Source organism: Sturnus vulgaris, chromosome 9, assembly GCF_052056855.1.
Source record: "Sturnus vulgaris isolate bStuVul1 chromosome 9, bStuVul1.hap1, whole genome shotgun sequence".
NCBI lineage: Eukaryota > Metazoa > Chordata > Aves > Passeriformes > Sturnidae > Sturnus > Sturnus vulgaris.
The window spans coordinates 285,053-308,768 of record NC_142251.1 but is presented as its reverse complement, the minus strand read 5'-3'; the positions used below and the strand labels follow the sequence as shown (position 1 = coordinate 308,768).

The following is a 23,716-nucleotide window of genomic DNA, read 5'->3' as shown; positions in this document are numbered from 1 at the left end:
TGAGCACGGCTGAGAGGATCAGAGCCACAGCACAGCTCTGACACGAGTCCCAGCGCCTCACACTGCCAAGGGTGCCACGAGGGTGTGTGAGCATCCCAGATCCCACTGGGAGATCCCACATCCCACTGGGAGATCCCCAAATCCTCACTGGGATATCCCCACATCCCACTGGGAGATCCCCACATCCCACTGGGAGATCCCCACATCCCTCTGGGAGATCCCCAAATCCTCACTGGGATATCCCCACATCCTCACTGGGATATCCCCACATCTCACTGGGATATCCCCAGCTCCCATTGGGATATCCCCAGCTCCCATTGGGATATCCCCAGCTCCCATTGGGAGATCCCCAGCTCCCATTGGGATATCCCCAGCTCCCATTGGGATATCCCCAGCTCCCCACTGGGATATCCCCAGCTCCCATTGGGATATCCCCAGCTCCCACTGGGATATCCCCAGCTCCCCACTGGGATATCCCCAGCTCCCAATGGGATATCCCCAGCTCCTCACTGGGATATCCCCAGCTCCCATTGGGATATCCCCAGCTCCTCACTGGGATATCCCCAGATCCCCACTGGGAGATCCCCAGATCCCCACTGGGAGATCCCCAGCTCCCATTGGGATATCCCCAGCTCCTCACTGGGATATCCCCAGCTCCCATTGGGATATCCCCAGCTCCTCACTGGGATATCCCCAGCTCCTCACTGGGATATCCCCAGCTCCCATTGGGATATCCCCAGCTCCCATTGGGATATCCCCAGCTCCTCACTGGGATATCCCCAGCTCCCATTGGGATATCCCCAGCTCCCATTGGGATATCCCCAGCTCCCATTGGGATATCCCCAGCTCCTCACTGTCTCACCATCCTGAGGACAAGGATGACTGACCAGCCCAACTCTGGTGCAATTCTTACAAAGCTCGCTCCTGTTTGAGCTGCCAGGTGGCACCTGGGGCTCTGGTTTGGGGGTGGTTCTGGCGGTGGGGCAGGGTTGGATGGGATGACCTGGAAGGTCGTTCCCAGCACTGACAGATCTGTGATTTCACAGACCCCACGTACAAAGGGCAGAGAAAGATCCGTGGCCAGTGGCCAGTGGCCAGCTCCATGGCCTGTCTCATGGACTTTGCATCTTCATCCAGACTGAGCTTCTGCCATCCCGGGACCTTCACCTGCCACCAGAGCAAGGACTGAAGTGGTGCTGCCACCTTTGAGAGGGGATTTGTTCCTGCCTGCCTCATGTGGGATGCACAGAGCACAGCCCTTCCCCTCAGGATCTGCTTCCAGCTTTCCCAAACACCTCTGCAGGAACCGAACTCACTCTTGGAACAATGAGAATCTCCTGGATGGGGCAGAGACCTTTCTTAGGCAATGCTCAGGAGTGCTGAAACCACAGCAGCCTCTGCTGCTCACCCACTTGTAGCTTACCTTATTTTACTATTTGCCCCCAAACATCCAACCTGAAGGAAAATTGCTGCAAATTAAGGGCTTTCATCCAATGTTCTTGCAGAATTTGCTTTTATCACACCTACCCAGGGCGGGTGATGTGTCCATAAATGCAGGGAGGGGTCACTGAGGTGAGAGGCTTCGGTGCAAACTCAGTCATTAAACACAGGCAGCAGAGCCAGTGACCCCAAATGCCACAGCTCGAGGTTTGGGGGCCACTCTCCCCCTGAGCTCGGTGCTCTGCAGGCTGGGAGCCCGGGGCCAGGATGTGGTGCAGGATCAGCGCAGCATTCCGGGTAAATTCGGGTTATTTCTAAGGTAAATACACCCCAACCAAAGGGCATCTGAGCAGCAATGTCAAACATGACAAGGCAGGCAGGAGCCAGAGCTAACAGCTGAGCACTTCCTGACTTTTTAAGCTGTTCAATTGAACATTTAAAAGGTTTAGTCTCCTCTCAGGTCTCGAAAGCACCCCGGGGCAGGCTTAAGTAACTGTGCCATTAGGCAGCGAGCTGCAAATTGCCTATTAAGTCTGACTGAAACTGTAAAATTGCTTTTCACAATGCAAATTAATGTAAATAAGAACAATTGGTTACACATATCACAGACTATCAGATTGACGGCAGATGATGCACACTGGTTTTTTCCCCCTGAATTAGCATTGCTTTAAAGTTAAATTTAGTGCGTGTTTAAGAGGTCTGGATGCTCCTATGACAAATTCCACCAGTGCATCACAAATGCTCATCGGGATGTATAGCCTCCATTACATGAAATATAAACTGCTCTCAGGCCAGGCAGCGACACAGAAACACCACAAAGCAAAGGAATTTGCTGAGCAGCACAGCCAGGCACATCTTAACCCCCTCTGAAGAGCCAGACCACGAAGCTGCTACGGAGCCTTCGGGATGGAGGGGGCACACCCAGGAGCACCACCCAGGGGTGATGGAAGCCCCACTGGAGCCCTTGGGCCCCAGTCAGCCACTGGTGGGTGGGAGCAGCTGCGTGCCACAGCTCTCACCCTGCCCGGGCACTGCAGCTGCACGTTGATATCCCAAAGATGTGATATTCGATATCAGAATGGTAATGTGTACCAGAAAGGTGAACCAGAAAGGTAAATCAGCAAGGTAAATCAAATCAGAATGTCAATCAAGGCTCCTTCTCTGCCCCATTCCAGGCTCAATTCCAGAGGCACCACACACAGGCACCACCACCCCACCTGCTTGGGAAGAGCAGGGTCTGTGTCAGGACAGACACTTCCAGTCTCAGCAGCCACTTCCACACCACGAATTCCTCCCTCAGGGACGCTCCTGACAGCAAGGGGCAGCAGCAGGCAGAGCAGGGTTTTCTTCTCTGGTGGGGATGTTCTTATCAGAGGTTTTGCTTATCATTACTAACATATGTTATCTGAAAATTTACATTCCCATTAGCTACAGAAATAACTGTTGCCAGTTTATTACAGATTCTTGCATAAATCAGATATGCTGGCAGCTCCCTGAGGGCTGCAGCTCACCTTGGCGAGGATGGAGAGGCAATCCCAGCACCGGGTGCCAGCCGTGCAGAACAATCGTGCTGCAATGAGGAGTCTCCTTCAGCCACGGCCTTGCAGGGCTCCCAGGGTGGAAGGAGCAGATGTCAGGGGAGCTGGGGAGAATCAGCAAGGCTGCAAACTCAGCCCAGGCACAGCCACAGGCCACGAACACCCCGCTGCAGCAGCCGTGATTTCAGGCCACGCTCATCTCCTTCCCACCTCGCCGTGCTGCTGTGCCTCCAGCAGCATTTCCTTCCCTGGTTCCAAAATTTTAATTGCTGTTTTGAAGAACGGTGTTTGGAAAGAGAGTCTGGCACAAGGTGCACAGGTCAAATAAACTCCATGTTTGCTTATCTTCCAGAGGAAAAAAATAATTAGCCACAAGCTGGAGGTGTTTTCTTTCAGCCTCAGGGACCTTCCAGCAGCAGTCAGCTTTCTGCCTCTCCCTCTCATTAACATACAGGCAGATATAGATTAATTAGGCAGAAAGAACTTACACCAAATTTGAAACCACTGACCTATATTTTAGGCTGGTTGTCCTGGTGTCCTCAGGGTTTTGTTCAGGTCTTGCTGTGCTTGGCTGTGCTGAATGCAGTAAAATCTTTTTGCTCCACATTGCTCATTCTCTGGACATAAACACTCAAAGATCTTAACGCCTGGGTCAGTCACCCCACTCCTTGCAGGGTCACCCTGTTCTTCCCCTGAACAATCAGTGGCCCAGAAAGTCCCAAACACCTGAATGTGCAGAATTCCTGCAGCCCCAGGTCTCAGCTGTGAACTCCTCCAGCCAGGCAATAATTCCACGGAGCTGTTGCTGTGCTCTGCACCTGAATACATTTCTGTGATAACAGCACTCACACCTGCACTGAAAACCTGAATTACTCAACAGCAAGGTACAAAATCTGAATGTGAACAGGCTGCTCCCCAGGCACCACAGCACTCCTGGAAATCACTAGTGCAGGACTTTACAACGCTGTTATACAGACACAGCTATTTACTGGGGCTTGAGAGGCTGGAAACAGGATCCCTGTGCTCATAAAATCCCAGTGCTTTATTTTAATGCACTTTGTAAGTAAATTCTTGACAGATGGACGAAGCAGCAGAAGGGTGGCACGAGGGAGTCAGCAGGTGGACAGAGCAGCCAAGAACGGGCTGGCACTGATCAGATTTTCCACTCCAAATACCTCGAGACAGGCACAATCTGCCCACACAACAGGCTGGCACTGACCAGAAAAACACCCAAAATCCTGCGGAGTTCCAGCTCCACCCCCACGCAGCCGTGGTGCCCCTGGGCTGGGCTGTGCAGGGGCTGTGGGGCCGTGCCCAGGTGCCCATGGCCAGGTGCCCATGGCCCAGGTGCCCAGGTGCCCATGGCCCAGCCCTGTCCCAGCTCCCTGGCCCCAGCCTGTGCACACACACTCACACTCTGCTGCTGGGAGGGCTCACGAAGGCTCCTGCCAGAGCAAAGCCAAACAAAATCATCAGAGCCGTTCACTGCTACAAATAATCCTTGTAATTGTGCTCCAACGGAAAACGGAGGGGTTTTAGGACAGTTATAAAGGTAATGAGCAGACATGCCTGTGTCTCTGTGTTCCCTGGTGTTACCTGTCCTGTTCAGCCTCCTCCACCCCTGCTGAAGGGTCCAGGTGCCACCCACAGGTGGGACCCTGTGTCTGTCCACAGCAGCACCCCCAGGTGAAGGTGCCCTCCCTCTGAAGGGCTGGCCAGGGCTCAGGGCTGATCCCTGGAGGGCTGAAGGGTCTGAAGGGTGTTTGTTTCTGACCTCCAGCCCTCCCTTAGAACCACTGGCTGGGGATTATTAGATCAGGTTATTCCAAGTACTCCATCATCACTGTCAGGTCTCATGTTCCACTTTTACTACCTCAACACCCATTGCCCTGCTGAAAAAAAGAACTTTCACCTTCCCTGTAACACTGTCTTTGAAAACTGAGGGAGCCTCCCAAAAACCACAGCACAGCCAACCAAAAACCACAGCACAGCCAACCAAAAACCACAGCACAGCCAACCAAAAACCACAGCACAACCAACCAAAAACCACAGCATAACCAACCCAAATCCACAGCACAACCAACCAAAATCCACAGCACAGCCTCTGGGCTCCCCAGGCAGAGCAGCTCCATCATCATCACAGTTTCTGAATTTCTCACTGCACACTCAGATCACGAGGGCCTGGTGTCACAGCCCTCCTCTCACCAGGGATAAACTGCTCAGCACCAATCTTCATGAGATATTTGGACAGCACACCTTGCCCTTCTGTTCTGCAGATTTTCTGCTTTCCTGTGGCTCCTTCTCCCAGAACTTCTTCCCTCTGTTTGCTTTATTTTTCTCTTTTTAGCAGAAAAACTGGCCTCATCTGCCTAAAATGCAATTTTCAGCCACAAATTGTTTATTACTTTCAATGTGATTGCAGCAACATTCTCTGAGTGACAACAGAAATAAATAAATAAATTGATTTTCCCACCTTTTCATGGTGCTGTAAAGACTGATCCTTGCCCTTGGCTGAGTTCTCTGCATTCATTTATTGACTTAATTCTCAGTGATCAAAGCTCACATTGGCTCCAGGACCTGGCATTAAGATGTGTAAGCTGAGCAGAGCCAAACAGGGACAAAATATTGCAGGTCAAGATCTCCAGGAATGATTGGCTGTTTTGTGTGGCCACCTTGCAACTTTTTCAGCATGTAACTTCTCAGTTTGTTTGTTTGTTTGTTTGAAATGGTGGCCCTCAAAGCAATCATTTATTTTAAAAACAATCGGCTGTCCCCTCTGTGCAAGCAGCGTTCCCAGCAAACAGGAACCGTGGGGTGTTTAATTTATGTTCAGCACAGAGCAGGGACAGCCTGAGAGTGCTGCTGTGCCACGGTGGTCACTGAGCTGCAAAGAGAGAGAAAGGACAGAGACACACACGGGGATCTGTGGGGAAAAAAGGCCAATTTATTGTACAGACAGCCCGGATTTAAAGTGTGTCAGTGCAGCCAGGACAGGACAGGAGCTCATGGGACAATTGGGAAAAACATCCCTGGGACAGCACCTCAGGATGTGTCCCACGGGAAAGACACCAGGGGTTAATGTTGGTGATGAATTCCACTCTGTTTGTCACCGTGTTGTCACCCTGGGAGACTCCTCCCTAACTGAAGCTGCAGTCAGCTTGTCAGCCTGGGAATGGAGCTGAGAGTCAGGAGAAATCCAGGCCTGGGAAGGATTCCCAAGCTGGAATTCCCCAGCTCTGTGAATGTGTGTGTCCACAGCAGGGGCACCGGGAGAGCCCTGCAGGGAGCAGCCGTGGATTTCTGCAAGGCCAGGAACACTCGAGTTGTGTCACAGCTCCTGCTGGGAGCCAAGGAAGGAGCGGGCAGTTGTTCTCTGTCACCGCCAGGGAAGAATCCTCCCGCCTGGCCCTCACAGGTGAGGGATGGATCCCGGGGCAGGTACCCCGTGCCCAGTGCCCCAGGGCTGAGCCAGGGGGTCCCAAACCCTCCCTGCAGCTGCAGGGAAAGGCCCAAGGAGAGCAGGCAGGAGAGGGGCAGCGAGAGCTCCTGCAGTGCATTAAATGAGCCCGAGGGCAATGCCCAGCACTCCCCTCCCGGCTTACTGAACACTTCCACTAAACGTGCCCGAACTTTGGCTGGGCCAGCCCCTCCCGGGAAAACCGGGGCTCCAAGGCCTGGGCCAGGTAACACAGAGGTAAAACAGTGCCCTGAGCCCGGGGTCAGGAGAGCAGGGACAGCAGAGAGAGCAGAGAGAGCACAGAGAGCAGAGAGAGCAGAGAGCAGCTGCTGTGCAGTGTGCTGGGCTGGGCTGGGCTGGGATGGGCTGGGGTGTAGGAGAGCCTGATGGCACCAGGGGAAATCTCCATCAGCTGTGCCAGGTGAGATCCAGGAGAGGAGCTCCTCCTGTGGCACCTGCACACACGGGAGAGCAGGGAATGTTTGTGCACCTTTGAGATGCCAAGCTGTCAGCCCTGCCAGCCCTGGGGATGTGTCTGCTGGCAGAGATGCCATCCAAGGATTAGAGTTAAACCTGGTAATGCTGGACATCCCAAGGAACATCCCCTCCCAAAAAAAAAAAAAATTTAAAAAATGCCCTGTACACACACAACTGCAATATGTTTCAGCTTTTACACAATAACTAAATCCCAGCTCCCAGGATTCAGGATTCAGTATTCTGTATCAGCAATAATGATTAAAACTATTGAAAGTCATTAAAGAACTTGCTAATCAGTCTCTTAATTGAGGCTATCTGTTTTGCTTTACACAGAGACAAATTAAGCAGGTTAAAGCAGCTCCCAGCAAACATCTGTTGAAGCAATTCAAAATTAATGACAAATAAAGCTGAGTTCCCTCTGTGCTTGATTTTTCTCCCAACTGTACCTATAAACATGCTGTCATGGCTTGTCAATTCAAAACAGCTCTGCAGCACATTTCCATCCCCTCACAACATCTGGGAATCACAAAATTGTTTATGTTGGAAAAGCCCTACCAGACCACCAAGCCCAACCATCCCCAGCAGTGCCAAGGCCACCCCTGCCCCGTGTCCCCAAGTGCCACATGCACAGGGCACTGAAATCCCACAGGGATGGGTACCCAGCCCTGCCCTGGGCAGCGCTGCCAGGGCGGGAACATTCCCAGGAGGAATGTCCCCAAAATGCACCCTGAGCTGCCCTGGCCCAGCCTGGGGCTGCTCCCTCTCCTCCTGTCCCTGTTCCCTGGGACCCCCCGTGTGTCCCCTCCTGTCAGGGACTGTGCAGGCCCAGAAGGGTCCCCCAGATGGGTCAGGACAGGGAGAGACATCAGGGTGTGGAGCCTCAAACACAGCAGGTGGGGAGCTGTGTCCCAGGGCCACCAGGGCCACCAGTGCCCTGCTCCTTTTCCCCAGGGGATGTTTCCCTCCCTCCCCAGCCCTGTGCTGCTCCTCAGCCCCAGCTGCTCCCTGCACAGCAGGGACACAGTGGGCACTTCCAGCTGGAGAGCAGCAGCCAAAGATCTTTTTGAAGGAAAAGCAGTAAATCCCAGCACTAGAGCCAGCAGGAAAGCACAAGGAGCCATGGGCCCTGCTCAAACACTAACTGGGACCTTGGAGAGCTGCTTGCAGACCAGCAGAGGCGTTTTGAGCAGATCTCCGAGGCGTTTTGGGGCAAGGGGCGTTCAGCAGCACAGGTGCCCGTGCCCCACAGAGCTGAGCCCTGCAGGCGGCTCTCTGCTACCCCAGAGCAGCGCAGAGCCCCTGGCAGCGATACACAAACTGCCCCAGAGCCGGGGCTGTGTCTGAGCAGCTGCACGGAGCTCTGCCCACGGAGCTGCCTGCTGACAAACAGCCCGGGCTGGTCATGAGCCTGCTCCTCAATCACTGATACCTGTGATCCCCAATCACTGATACCTGTGCTCCTCAATCACTGATACCTGTGATCCCCAATCACTGATACCTGTGATCCCAAATCACTGATACCTGTGCTCCTCAATCACTGATACCTGTGATCCCAAATCACTGATACCTGTGATCCCTGATACCTGTGCTCCTCAATCACTGATACCTGTGATCCCAAATCACTGATACCTGTGATCCCCAATCACTGATACCTGTGCTCCCCAATCACTGATACCTGTGCTCCCCAATCACTGATACCTGTGCTCCTCAATCACTGATACCTGTGATCCCCAATCACTGATACCTGTGCTCCTCAATCACTGATACCTGTGCTCCCCGATCACTGATACCTGTGATCCCCAATCACTGATACCTGTGCTCCCCAATCACTGATACCTGTGCTCCCCAATCACTGATACCTGTGCTCCCTGATATCTGTGCTCCCCAATCACTGATATCTGTGCTCCCCAACTACTTTGTTCCCTGATCACTTTGCTCACTAATATCTCTGTTCCCTGATCACTTTGCTCACTCACCCCTTTGCTCCCCTTTGCACTGCTCCAGGAACCCAAATGCATGAACTGTCTGTTCTGCAGCTTCAGGAATCTGTGCCCCAAGCGAGAGCCATCAGGAAGCTTCCAACCACAATGCTCAGGACATCAGAAGTGGAGCAGAGACCTGGGTGCTGTCCCACCCAGCAGGGACAGGGGTGGCACAGCTGGCAGCAGTGGCACAGCATCACTCACTGCCTGGCAGGGCTGCGGGCAAGGGCAGGAGTCAGAAATCCGAGCTGAGGAAAATGAGAATAACCTGAGGAAAAAAAAAGGCAGATTATTGATCAAAAAACTAAGACAGTTACAGATTTAAAATGAAAGTTCGGTTTAATTCCTCATGTTCTCCAGTCTCACAGGTCCCAAACAGAGTCTCTGTTTGATTATTTGATGTATTTGGTTGTTAGCTTTCCCAGAAAAAGATGAAAAGTCTTAGCTACAAGTTTATCCAAGACATATTCTTTTAGCTTGACAACGGAAGTGCACAGGATGGAAAGGGCCTGGCTGAGAGGTCCCAGCACAGCACAGCAATCATCCTGCCTCCCACAGGATGGCAACAGGGCTTTGCTCCTCCAGCCATCCCGTTGGAAGGATGGGCAGACACGATCTGCCTGTAACCGCTACTTTTGATGGCTAAAAAAAAGTTAATTAGAACTTCTGAAACAATGAGACATCCAATTTTTCAAATATGATTCATCCTGCGTCTGCACAAGTCTCCTGAGGGTCATTTTCACCGTGAATTAATCCCTCCAATATCAGGCTGAAGTGATCAGCAGTGACACCACGGCCACCGCGCTGCAGAGGCGCGGGGGTGACGCTGATGCTATCGAGTCTGACAACACAAAAAATTAGCTTAAAATTAAATTAGCTCACATGGCACCAAGTGCTCTTCCAGCCCCTGGCCGTGTCTCTGGACACAAGCTCTGTCCCTTCCATGTGGAATGATGGGGATAACAGCCCTGGACTGTCCTGCAGCTGGAGACCAAAATCCCAAATTCTCGCTGCTCCCAGTGCCTGCAGGAGCTGCACTGGCTGCTCCTGGAACCTTCTAGGGGAGAGGGGATGAGGGGCACCCGACCAGCTGGCCCTGGGCTCACAGTGGCCACACTGCCCTGCCCTCATCACCCAGCCGTGGAGCAGACAGCCCTGCTCTTTAAACCCTGAATTCAGCACCATTCCCTCAGCTTACCTCCCAGCACCGAGTGCTGCAGCCGGGGCTCCTGAGCTGAGCTCTGCAGGGACATTTCACAGTCCCTGGGTCCCATTTCACAGCAGCTGGGTAAATAAACTGCAGTTTATTTGGGTGGCTGCTCTAACTGCCCCACAGCCTCAGAGACCACTGCTCTCCTTCAGGGAGCTCCGAGCCATTCCCTGCATACATCCTGGAAGAAAATTTGTCTGCTGCCTGCTTGCAAGCAAGTCAGATAATAGTTCATGTTTTTCTTGGCAAGATGAACTTCATAACTGGGTTCTAGCAAATATACTCTGGGATTTATACCCTCATTTCATATGCCATCAGAATTCTACAATATTTGACCAAATTTTTCTTTTTTTGGCAAGCACTCTTGCCAGGAAGTTCATTAGCCAAGATTTGCAAAACTGGAGGAAAAAATCAATATTAGAACAGGCAGAGCAAATTCATTTGCTGATTAATGCAGGGATTGCTGGTGTTTTCTCTAGGCCCAATTGTCACTGGCAATACACAGGATGTGGCAACTTTTGAATCTCAATGCCTTTAGTGTCACCCACAAACCAGGCTGAAACCATGGCCAGGCTGGAATTTCATTCAGCACAGGGAGGCATTTTGCTGAAAAATCCAATATGAAGCATCATTTTCAAAAATGTAACAGTTAAAAATAAGACACGTGGCCTTTTTCTTCCTGCATTTTCAGTTTTTATTTCCTGGCAGCCTGGGCCCTTTCCCAGCTCCTGCTCTCCCTCAGGCAGGGGCACAGGCTCCCTCCAGCAGCCTCATGCTCCATCCTGGCTGGAGACTGGCACCAGTGGCACCAGTGGCACCAGTGGCACCAGGGAGTGATGCCAGCAAGGCAGGGAAGCCCCAGCACCATGGCCATGCATCCCTAGAAGTCACAGATGATGGAGAGGCAGATGGGAATCCTGCAGGTGAGAGGTGGGTACACAATGTCAGTGCCAGTGTGTCACATCACACAGCACTGGGAGCTGTGTCCAGAGGAAAATCCTGCCCCATCCACACTGCTGGGCCGGTCCCAGCTGCACTGGCAACTTAAAAACCAATTTAAATCCTCGAGGCCAAATGAGCTGTGCCGTTGGTGTGCAGGGGCTCCAGATGGAGCAGCACAGAAGGAAGCACAATGACCAGTCCTCCTTTCAACCAGTGTCCAAGGCCAGGCTCAGAGCAAGGCCAGGCTTAGAGCAGCTCAGTCTAATGGAAGGTGTCCCTGCCCATGGCAGGGGGTGGAATGAGGTGAGATTTAATCCCATCCACAGCACTCAGTGCTCGTGTCACTCCATGAACCAGAGACATCCAAGCAGCTGTGCCAGCACTCGGTGCTGTGCCAGAAGCACTGACATTCCTGGGACAGACACACGGCCAGCAGAGCCCCCCAGCCCCACCAGCCACCTCCTCCTGCTCTAACCACAAAACAAACTATGCTACAAAATAAACCAGCTTGGTAATTTGTTATCGTTCTGCTGCTCCGGCAGCATGCTGAGGGTTGTAAATTAGGTGCTGTATTAAAAATGACAGAATCACTGTGAGTTCTGCACTGAGAGGGAGATTTCACTGAGGTGTTTGTGCATCTCAGCATTTGCACACAGCAACAGCACAGAGGGAACCAGCAACACAAACACTGAGAGGCCACGATGCTCTTAATAATGCCCAAGAGCAGAAATCAGAGGGGGAATTGTGATGTGGGTGCAGTGTGTGTTGGAGCAGGGTTCTGACACTGGCAGCAGGGCAGGAAGGTGAGGTGAGGTGGCAGCAGGTCCCCAGGCAGTGGGCACAGAGCAGAGGCACCCTGAGAAAGCCACATCCCCTCGGGGCTCCCTCCTGAGCTGCACTGCAGCTCCTGCAGGAGCAGCTTGAGCCATCCCAGACTGGTGAATCTCCTCTCTGAATGCCCTGTGCCACCCTGGCCCGACTGAGGTGGCCAGAGCCACCACCCCGGGGAGCAGAGCACCCGCTGTGTGCCAAGGGCAGCAGGAGCACAGGGACACAATCCCGGCAGCTCAGGGCGATGCTGGGACTGCAGAGCAGCCAGAACAATCCAGGGAGCCTGGAAAGAACTGAAGTGCTGTGTCTGAAAGCCACAGAGCAGCAGCTCAGCCACTGCTGGTTTAGGACACCTTGCAGTCCAAAGGGCTTTACTGGGGCTGATCCCACAGCCGAGGCAGGATTTCCCTCCCTCCTTCCCTCCCCGTGCTCTGCCCAGCACACAGCCCTGTGTGCATTGCTGAGCTCGGGGCAGGGGCAGTCTGTGTGCTCAGAGGACACCCTGCCCATTACTGCATTTCCGTGTGCCTTCTGAACGTGGCACACGGAGCACACACACACCAACAGCCACCGAAACCCCGTTTGTCAGCAGGCTCAATTACTGCGCCACTTAACCTGCTCTAATGTTCATCTCCTTCATGCTCCACATGAAAGCTTTACTGCCAGCACTACAATCATATAAATATCAGCTAAAGCCCGAGCCCCCTGGAGAGTTTTGGGTTCAGAGCTGAAGTGGAGGAGCACAGCAAGAGTTCCTGAATGGGAGGGAAGCCAGCTGTGGGTGGGCTCATCTCCAGTGCCCCTGCAGGGGACAGATCAACTCCTGGCTTTAACCAAAGGTGAAAATCTTGGTTTAGGATGTTAGTATGACACAGTGAGGCTGAGCGTGGCCCCTGTCCCCAGCATGCCCAGAGAGTCTGTCCTGTTTGTGTTTGCTCTATCAGCCACACGCCCCTGAAAGCCTGGCAGAAAATACGGCCACACCTCATTTCTTCCCAGGAATCACACAGAGCCCTGCAGGCACTCGGTGCTGTTTCCCCAGCAAGAATCAAAGCTGCACTGAGGGCACCCACTGCCCCGGCCCTGCAGCCACAAACACCTCTGGGTGCCAGGCTCACCTGGCCAGGTCAGCCCCGGGCTGCCTTCGTTAGGAGGTGCAGGAATTAAACACTTCACACTTGAGCAGCTCGTTGACCACACTGTTGTGGAATGGCCACTACAGCTTGGCCATAATAAAACAAATGTATGTGAAAACTTTGGGAAACTCATCAAAGTAGCACCAGAATTTCAATCTGACTCTGTGACTTTCATGCTGTTCCTTGATTCCCTTTTAGACTTCATTCTTCCAAAGATTTAAACAGATATTTAATAAAGTGGCCTCGAGGGAAGCAGCCAGGAGGGAACTGGGAGACACAAATAATTTTGGACATGCGAAATACAGCTGGCACACAGGGGAGTGCTCAGATGTGTCCTGTCAGTCAGGGTGCAGGAACCCTGCCAGAGCAGAGCGGCACCCCAGTCCCAGCTTTAGGGATCAGCTCTGAGCCCTGCCAGGCCCCAGTCCCAGCTTTAGGGATCAGCTCTGAGCCCTGCCAGGCCCCAGTCCCAGCTTTAGGGATCTGCTCTGAGCCCTGCCAGGCCCCAGTCCCAGCTTTAGGGATCTGCTCTGAGCCCTGCCAGACCCCAGTCCCAGCTTTAGGGATCTGCTCTGAGCCCTGCCAGACCCCAGTCCCAGCTTTAGGGATCTGCTCTGAGCCCTGCCAGACCCCAGTCCCAGCTTTAGGGATCAGCTCTGAGCCCTGCCAGGCCCCAGTCCCAGCTTTAGGGATCTGCTCTGAGCCGTGCCAGGCCCCAGTCCCAGCTTTAGGGATCTGCTCTGAGCCCTGCCAGGCCCCAGTCCCAGCTTTAGGGATCTGCTCTGCCCCTGAGGATGCTCTGAGCTCTCTCCAGGAGCTGCCTCAGCCCAGCCAGGTACCACGGGCTCAGCTGAAACAAATACAGCTCAGCCCTCACAAAATACATGAAAACTTTCTCCTAAATTTGAAAGGGACATCCATTTAACAAGACACAGAGATGCCATCATGATTTAGTAGAACAATTCATATCAAATCAAAATTTTCAGTAGACTTACTCAATCACACTCTGCCTTTACATATGTAGAAGAGAAAGATCTACTTATTTGTTCAACATTTCACTTTTCAAAGAGTAACATAATAAGTGAATGGATAAGTAGTGAAAGCATGAGCTGTCATATAAAGATTATGGCTCTGGTGCTTGGTCATACAATTAAATTTAATGTTTGTTTCTCTGTCTCTGTGAAGATGATAAGATTTCCCTTGTGAATATCTAAGCAGTGATGATAACGTGAGGACAACTGCTCTGGGTGGCCAATGCAGTTCATTACTAACCATGCATGTCATTAAAATGAAATTTTGCAATTACCTGAAGTGACCTCAAATGCCAAGCAAGAAGGCAATATTTAGGTGTGATTACAATAGACATGCATAAAACCATCCCCAAAATAGGTCACCCATTAAAAAAAAAAAATTAAAAAAAAAATAAAAAAAAAACCCACCAGAACTCATTTGAATAATACTGAGATGTAAAGCTGCATTCATTTTTTGTTGTGTATTCAGTGGCGGACTGTAATAAAGGTGTGATTACTTCCAGAGATATGAATTTATAGTCCTCATTTCTGGATAATACAGCCAGGAATGCATTAATAACAACTGAGGATCAATCAAAACCAGAAATGCTTTCTGAAAAAGGGGTAATTGAGAAACGGAAAGGTAGACACCTACAACAAATGGTTCTTGAGAGAGAGATATTATTTCTGAAATATGTTGAGTGTTATCTAATTAAACAGAGGAGCACGTGCTGGTGGCTGGGGTTAGGCTCGGTTTCTGTTCCCAAGGGCTGGTTAGGCAGAGGAGCCGTGGGGTGTGCAGAGCTCAGGGCAGCTCGGTGACTCCTGGTGCCACCCTTGGCACACACCGAGCTCGGGGCAGCCTCTCCGGGCAGCCCCGCCGGGAGCGCAGCTCGTTCTCTGCTCACCTTGCAGGGTGAGAGGTGGCACCGAGCTCTCCCCGCTGCCTGTGTCACCCGAGCCGGCCCGGAGTGTCCCGGGGGTCTGCACGGAACCATCGCTCCCCAGGCACGGCAGCAGCGATCACCTGTCCCCTCTTCAGCCGCTCACACAGAACCTGTGACAGCCCTGACTGCAGCCGGGGCTCAGGAGAAATTAGGGAGGCCCTGACAAGGGGCAGCAGCTGATCCAGTGCAGCTCGGGTCAGCTGGAATTGTGCCGTGCTTGTCCTCCCAGCAAAGTCGGGTTCTGTCACCCTGGCCTGCCTGCCCGGCTCTCAGGGCTGCTGCCCCATCTGCATCCCTGCATCCCCACAGCAGCAAAGCACCATTGCAGAGACAGCTCAGCACTGCCACGCTCCCTGAATCCATGGAATGCTTCCTTGATCCTGGATTGTTGGTGATCCAAACTCATTTAATGTCCCCAGGAGATGCAGTTCATCAAGGTGGTTCAGTAAGTGATCTACAGGATGTGACTGGTGCTGCTAAATTGACTACAAGATAATTAGATGCTAATGTCACCGTTGTGTCAAGACGACAAGAATGTCACCCTGCACCACCTGGGTGTGATTTCTGAGTGACTGCAGTGTCACCTCGGCGTGTAAGGCACCCTGGTGACATGATTGCAGGGCTGGCCCATGCAGGGTGGGCAGGCACTGTGATCGCTGCAGGGGGGAACACTGCCTCACCCACCAGAGCACAGAGCCTGCAGCCCAGGGGCAGAACATGAATTCGGGCCCCAAACACGTTATTAATGTCCCCCTGAAAAATGGGGACACAACCTGAGATATTCTTCTACACTGCCTATTTAAATGCCAGATACACTTAAAATTATAGAATCAATGCTTTGGGTTGAAAGGGGCCTCAAATCCCACCCAGGGCCACCCCTGCCCTGGCAGGGACACCTCCCACTGTCCCAGGGTGTCCCAATGTCCAGCCTGGCCTTGAGCACTGCCAGGGATCCAGGGGCAGCCCCAGCTGCTCTGGGCACCCTGTGCTTTCTGAGCTCTCTCCCGGGCCAGACTCCCCATTATTTCCAAGGTGGATTTGGGTGACAGCCACCTCTGGGGAGCCCCAAATCCTCACACCTGCAGGGACCCCCATCACCCACAGGTCTCCCCATCACCCACAGGTCTCCCCACACCTGCAGGGCTCCCCATCACCCACAGGGCTTCCCACACCCACAGGACTCCCCACACCCACAGGGCTCCCCACACCTGCAGGGCTCCTTACACCTGCAGGGACCCCCATCACCTCCAGCTCCAATCCATCAGCTCCAGCTCCTGTCCATCACCTCCAGCTCCAATCCATCACCTCCAGCCCCAATCCATCACCTCCAGCTCCTGTCCATCACCTCCATCTCCAATCCAACACCTCCAGCTCCTGTCCATCACCTCCAGCTCCTGTCCATCACCTCCAGCCCCAATCCATCACCTCCAGCTCCAATCCAACACCTCCATCTCCTGTCCATCACCTCCAGCTCCAATCCAACACCTCCAGCCCCAACCCATCACCTCCAGCTCCCAGGGTCCTGCCCGTGCCCCCATCACCATTTATCCTTGCATGTGACCAGTTAGCTTCGTAATTTCCACTTTTTATTCACTCTCAGCTGGAGCTTCTGAGAGCTGGGCATGTTCAGAGGTTTGACACTAAAACATGCAGAGCAGTGCATTAAGGCATCAAAAAGGGTAACTTAAAAGTCATTGCCATGGCTACATGACAACTTATTTTGCAGTATAATATCTTCTATGAAATATGTATGATCCTATTCAATATATATCATTTATTTTCAGCATTTCATTTCTGATAATAGCCTTTTAATGATAATCATGGTCTTTTAATGATTGTAATAATTAGATTCTTATAAATCAACAAGTTTTATGTTAAATATACTGAAATCCTTAAAAAATATTTATTTTTCTCTGCACTTTAGAAAGTGCTTTGCTCTTTTGCAGTGTCTGGAATCTCTTTAGAGCCACATTAAAAAGTCTTCCCAGAGCCTCAATTCCTTCCCTGGCTGCCAAAGGCTCCTCATGTCTTTTTCTTCTTCTTTTAAGGATGTGATAAAGACAAAAAAAAAAATCAAGCACCCATTTTTGCACCAAAACGTAATTGTTAACATTCTTCATCTTCTTGCAAACCGGAAACACTTATGGGACTAAATCTGGGTGATGAGCTGGTAAGAAGGGGCTCAGAACAGCAACACAACACAGAAGTGGTTCCACACCCATCAGCACCAACAAAACCAACAACAGCCCTTTGCAGACTTTGCTTTTTTCCTTTCAGAGCCAGTATTAGGCAGCTTTGTAGTCTAGAACTTCCCCATTCTTCAAAACCCCACATCTTTCAGCCTTTCTCTGTAAAAAAACACTGAGAGCTCTCAGCAAGGTCGTATATCCAGAAGGGAAATTCATGGTTCATTCGATCTTGCAGTGCCCCAGATTACACAGGGAGGTTTAATTACACATCTCACAGGTACCTACCCATTTCAACACAGCTTTGTTACACTTTTATTAAAGACAGGGACGGAAAAAGAATTATTTGTCATTCCCTCTACTTTTTTCTGCTTTTAAAGGGAAAACTGGATGCTGTGGAAGTGTTCCCACATGTCTGCCCACTGAGACAGGCCTGACTCATCTCCTCTGTCAGTCACACAAGAGTCAAGATTGTTTTTCAAATAAATGGGCAATACAGCAAAAAGTTTGAAACGAGCAGCACTTTGCCTTGTGGCTGCCCTCGTGCCCTGGACAGCAGATGAGCAGGAGGCAGAGCCACATTTCAGCCTGGCCCAAAGCCACCACATTTGGTCAATGCATGTTCTAACATTTCCAAATATGAAAAACTCAGTTTAAGCAATAGTTATAGCAGATCTATGTGGTGGCAATGGAAGGAGAACATTGCCACAACTGCCCTTGGCAACAACTTGAACAAAGATGGGTTAGAGGGGGAAAAACATAATTAGGACAAGACACAGATGCCTGATTCTGAAAGAAAGAAAAAAAAAAAAAAAAGTTTGTGCCTAATCCATTAGAGAAATTGCTCCAGAAGAGCTCAGCGAGCCCTGGGCTTATCTGTCCCACACAGGACATGGCACACAGGCTCCAGCAGAGCTGCCCCCCTGGCTGACCAGCAGCACTGGCCAGTTCCAAAAGCAGAAGAAAATCTCTCTTCTTGCCCTGTTTCCTTCTCTGCCTTTGAAGAAAAAAATCCCAAAAGACATTTGTGCAACCAATAGACAGTAATGTATTTATAACAAATAAGTGCAACAGAAACAAAGGCGATGTGTTAAGGGAAAAAAGTGCAGTATTGAAAAGGGAAAGTGCTGGGAATGAACAGAAAATAAGAATATTGATACTGCTGCCAGGAGCAGTACAAAATAATCATTTCTGTCTGCCTGCATCAGCATCAGTGTTCAGGGAGCACACCTGGAGAATGCAAAGGCAGTTTTTGCTCCAAGCCCCTCATTTCCATACAAGTACAAAGCCACAGGACCAGCCCTGGGTGGTGCCAGTCCCCAGGCTGGGGCCAGGGCGAGTGCTGGGGCTGAGCCAGTGCCCGGCTGAACCGGGACCACCACCCCCGCCAGAGAGACCCTCAGGGGGCTTCAACAGCAAAGAACAATCCCAAACATTTAAAAACAAACAAACAAGGATAAAAACCCCACCAAAACCAAAAAGCAAAACATTTCTCAGGTACATTTGCAATCGGGGACCTGGGATCCAGTCCTATTGATCCCACTGGAAGCACCATCAGTGTCAGAGGACAGCCTGGGCTACAGGACTCGGGTGCCCACAGGAACACACCAGCCCCACACCCCTGTCTGGCTCCTTCATGTCTCAGGCCCAGAGAACACACTACAGTCACAAACAGAGCCCTCCTCCCACTCCCCGAGCACTCCACTGCCGTCTTCCTACTGAACTCCCCCACTCTGCTTCTCACCAGACATTTCCCAAAGGCTGATTTGCACCAGGAGTAATAGTTATCAAATATTTGGTGATTATATCAGAAATAAAAACTTGTACACAACACCGTAAGGATAATACGTGGGACTTCTGCAAGCATTTCCTCCATTGAAGGTTTTACTGTGGTTGGGGCTGGGTTGGTCTTTTAAAAAAAGGCTGAAGGTATGGTGCCATCTCCTGGACAGGACAACCTAATCCGCCAACAGTTCAGTGTTCTCGATTTTACTTCCCTACAGAACGCAGAGTTCACAGGATCCCAGCCAGGTTTGGGTTGGGAAGTTGGGAAGGACCTTAAAGCTCATCCAGTCCTCTCTACTGCCCCGGCAGGGACACTGCCACTGTCCCAGGGTGTCCCAGTGTCCAGCCCGGCCCCGGGCACTGCCCGGGATCCAGGGGCAGATCTGGGCACCCTGTGCCAGCCCTGCCCACCCTGCCAGGAACAATTTGTCCCTCATCTCCAATCTAAATCTCTCCTCTTTAGTTTCAAACCATTTCCCTGGTCCTATCACTATCTGCCAATGTAAAAAGTCACTCTCCTCCTTTTCCCAAGCTCCTTTAGAGACGGGCAGGGGCTCTGAGCTCTCCCTGCAGTTTCTCCTCTCCAGGTGAGCACCCCCAGCTCTCCCAGCCCGGCTCCAGCCCCGGAGCCTCCCCCGGGCTTGTCCCAGCAGCTCCAGGTCCTTGCTGTGCTGGGGATCCCAAATCTGGGCACAGAGCTCCAGCAGCCCCGCAGTGCCACAGAGGTGCCACAACAACACCCACCCATGAGAGCACAGCCTCAGACTGTTCGCACATTGGGAGAGGGAGACTTTTCTTCTGGGCATTTTAAATTTCTTTCTAGCACGTATCGGTGTCTGTTTAATTCGAACATGCTGCCCCCTGGGACTCATTAGCAGTTTAACAAACTGTCCGGGTACAAACACACAGCTGATAAAAAGACAGAATCTTAAAATATTGTATGTATGCCTACCAAAATAATCTGGGTGAATGATGGAGGTGTCAGGGAAGTGCTCAACCACATCAAACATTGAAAACATTTCTGAGACGGGCTGTTTAAATATTAAATAAATACCCTGAACTTCTGCAAATGTCAAACAGGAGAAATGATGGAATGCTATTTTTCCTAATCTGTTTCCCACTGTAATTATGGACTCTATACTCCAGCTAAAAAGATCATTTATCTTCTGCTAAGCGTTTCAATTGCTTTGTCTCCAATAAATTGCAGACATTACCTTTGACAGGTAACTAAGCCCACATACCTATATGTGGGCATCACAGCTGATGTGCCTAGAAAATATTTAACATTTTTCTTACAAATGACTTTAATAAAATGTTTATAAAATGTTTCATCTCTATTTTTGTGAAAGCTTTTTTACCAAATTATGTATTGCCAAAAAAATAATTTCTTTTACCCAGAAAGACTAATTTTAGGGAGGGAAAGGTTACTTCCAGGAAAATGTTCTGAATTGTATCCCATTTTTTATAATACCACCAGTGTAACAATATGGTGTTAATATACAGCAGTATGCAAATAACAACACATGTAAGTTATTTTTCCATGAGCTGACCCGGCCACCAGCATGCAGTGGGGACATTTCCACTGTGACACGGATACACAGATAATTTATGCAAAATTAACCCAAACCATAAGTAACTGCTTGTGTGAGAACTGGGAAACTAATCAAGTAGAGACAGCACTAATGAGCGTTGGCAGGCAGGAACGAGGGCTGTGCCAGGAGAGGGGATAGAGGGAGGGGAGAACTCATCCATGGGAGCAGAGCAGGGCCACGCTCTGCTGATCCTGGGCACCGAGTCACTGCAAAATGTGGACACGCTGTTAGAGAGCCAGGAAAATTACAGCCTGCAAAATCATTCTCAGGCTGGAGCTTCTCCTGCTCTCTCAGCTCCATTCCCAAGCTGATAACGTGTCAGCTCTGGTAGGGAGATTTTCTCCCAGGATGATAATTTGGTCGAAATAGAATGGAATTAATAACATTATATTAACACCTGGTACCGACAGTGGGACTCATCCTGAAGTATGGTCCCAGTTTTCCCAATTATCCAATGAGCTGCTGTCCTGTCCTAGCACTGCAGAAGATACTATAAAAGTAAGAATCGTGCTCTCAGTAAATGCCTTCTTTTCTCTAAGGAGGTCTGTGTGTGTTACAGTCATTGCTCTCTCTCCAGCTCAGTAACCACAGGAAAACACCTCCAGGATCCCCAGGTCCATCCTGTGCCCCATCCCCACCGTGTCCCCAGCCCAGAGCACTCAGTGTCACCTCCAGGGATGGGCACTCCACACCTCCCTGGCAGCCCCTGCCAAGGCCTGACCTCCCTTTCAGTGAAGAAATTCTTCCTGCAGGGCACAGCTCAGCACCACACCTGTTTATTTTTGCCACCTGAACCATGTAGGCATTTCCTCCTATTTTTATGCAGAATTTAAAATCTAGTTCTAAGAAAAAGGACCAGTGAGAACAGAGATTCACAGCATTTACCAACATATTTAATTCACCTTGAAATACCAGATATTTACTGTTCTGGGTGGGATTACAGGAAATCTCAGATAAATCAGAGACTTTACTTTAGTAGTTATTTTTGATGCCATTTAAGCCAGGCAAAGCTGAGCAGCAGGTCTGGTGTTACAGGTCCATCACTGCTGAGAACAAGTAGTTTCTCACTGTGCCTCTGTGAGAGCTTAGATTACAAAAATGACATCAAATCTCAGCACTTCCATAAATATTCTGAGCTGGAGCATTTTCCATCTGGGGTGTCAGAGGGACTCAGGCTCTCCACTGGCAGCACAGGTCACCGCTGCTCACAGCGCAGGTGAGGGACACCTCTTCCTCGCCCAGTTTGATGGAATTTGGTGGAATAAGCGTGTTTAGAAGCAAACAGCGGTGTTTATTCTATTGCTGCACTGCTCTAGTGCAGCAGCGAGTGGAGGCAGGGCTGCAGGGACCAATGCAGCCAGGATTCGGGGCTGTGTGATCCCAGCACAGGCGGGGTGCCAGCCCGTGGACTGGGGACATCCCGAGGTGCTGGTCCAGCTCCCCGGAACCAGAACGACAGAGATCCTGCACAGCCCGGCGAGGGGATGGGGAGTCCGGGCTCTGAGCAGAGAAAAGGTCCCGGGAAAGCCGGGACTGCCGGGCAGCGCTGCTGTGAGCACTGGACACTCGGTAGCGCAGAGCAGAGGTGCGGCTCCAGCAGAAGAGGCCACGGTCCTTAGGGCGGCGAGTGGAGGGCACAGGGAAGGATCAAACGGATCTTGGTGCTGGGCATTGCTCTGGCCGGGACTGGCATCCCCTGCATCACAGCCTCCACTGACAGAGCGCACTGAAGCATTTATCCTTTTTTCTTTCATCTTCTCTGTCAGCAGTTTACGATCACGAAAAACTATGGATTTATCCTACTTTTATTTTTAACTTCATAAATCCTTTTTTTTTTTTCCTCAGTAGCTCCTATTGTGCTTTTACAGCTACTTTTTATTGTAAGATTTGTGTATAATGAGATCTTATCACGGCAAAGCCTTCTTTCATTCCCGCCGATTGCACTTGGTATCTTTAATCTCACCAGACTCTGAACACAAACGGAACCCGCAGATCAAAACCCACAATATCCGAGGCAAGGGACGGCAGAGGGGAAAACCTTCAGCTGGAAAAGCCTTCAGCGGGGTGAGTGCTGCCAGTGGCTAACGGGGAGGACAGGCCAGCAGCGCGCAGTGAGCTGCTTCGCTTCGCTTCGCTTCGCTTCGGCTCGGCTCGGTTCAGTTCGGTTCGGTTCCGCGGCTCCGAGCGCTGCGGGTGCGGCCGAGAGAAGCCCCAGCAGGCGGCACCGGGCGGGCAGGAGGGACAAGGGCAGTTCGGCTGCGATTCGGACTCTGCTCCTCCCCGCATTTACACACCGGGCACCCGACACCGGGCACCCGTCACCATCCCCGACGGGGACCCGGAGCTGCCCCCGAGCTGTGCCCGCCCCCATCCCGGCAGATCCGCCCCAGCCCCGGCCGGAGCCCGGCAGAGCCGCCCCTAATCCCGCCCCCATCCCGGCAGAGCCGCTCCCAGCCCCGCCCGGCCGGGCGGTCGCGATCGCTCCGCACCGCCCCGGCCCCGCCGCGGTTTCCGGGCCCGGCGCTCCGCGGCCATGGGGCAGCGCAGCGCGGCGCGGAGGGAGCACACGGCCCGGCGGCTGGAGCGGCTCGCGGCGCTGCGAGGTGCGGCGGGCGGGACTGGGGATGGGGATGGGACCGGGACCGGGCCGGGCTGGAGCTGGGGCTGGGGCTGGGACTAGGACTGAGGCCGGGGCCGGGGCCGGGGCGGGCTGGACTGGGACTGGGAGCGGGAGCGGGAGCGGGAGCGGGACTGGGGCTGAGCCGGGGCCGTTCTCTCAGGCCCGGGCTGAGCGGGGCCGTTCTCTCAGGCCCGGGCTGAGCCGGGGCCGTTCTCTCAGGCCGGGGCTGAGCCGGGGCCGCTCTCTCAGGCCCGGGCTGAGCCGGGGCCGTTCTCTCAGGCCCGGGCTGAGCCGGGGCCGTTCTCTCAGGCCGGGGCTGAGCGGGGCCGTTCTCTCAGGCGCGGCCGCCCGGCCCGGCGAGCTGTGGGACGCGGTGGTGCTGACGGCGGCGGACGCGGAACAGGCGAGCGCGTTCCGGGAGCAGCTGCAGGAGAAGCTGCGGCGGGGGCAGCTGCCCGGCGGTGTGCGGTACCTGGTGTGCGCCGACCCGCCGGGACCCAGGATCGGTGAGTGCGGGATCGGGATCGGTGAGTGCGGGGCAGGGATCGGGCCGGGATCGGTGC

The 23,716-nt window shown here is 52.2% G+C and overlaps 1 protein-coding gene across 1 annotated transcript in view; it reads left to right on the top strand.

The window, feature by feature from the left end:
• The first annotated feature begins 23,014 nt into the window (after positions 1–23,014).
• TNNI3K (TNNI3 interacting kinase) overlaps positions 23,015–23,716 on the top strand; it is a 34,591-nt gene continuing 33,889 nt past the window's right edge. Inside the window, exons 1-2 of the mRNA XM_088169557.1 lie at positions 23,015–23,136; positions 23,492–23,659. Of these exons, the coding sequence (XP_088025683.1) occupies positions 23,067–23,136; positions 23,492–23,659 (238 nt within the window). The 5' untranslated portion in view covers positions 23,015–23,066. The remainder of the gene's footprint in view (positions 23,137–23,491; positions 23,660–23,716) is intronic.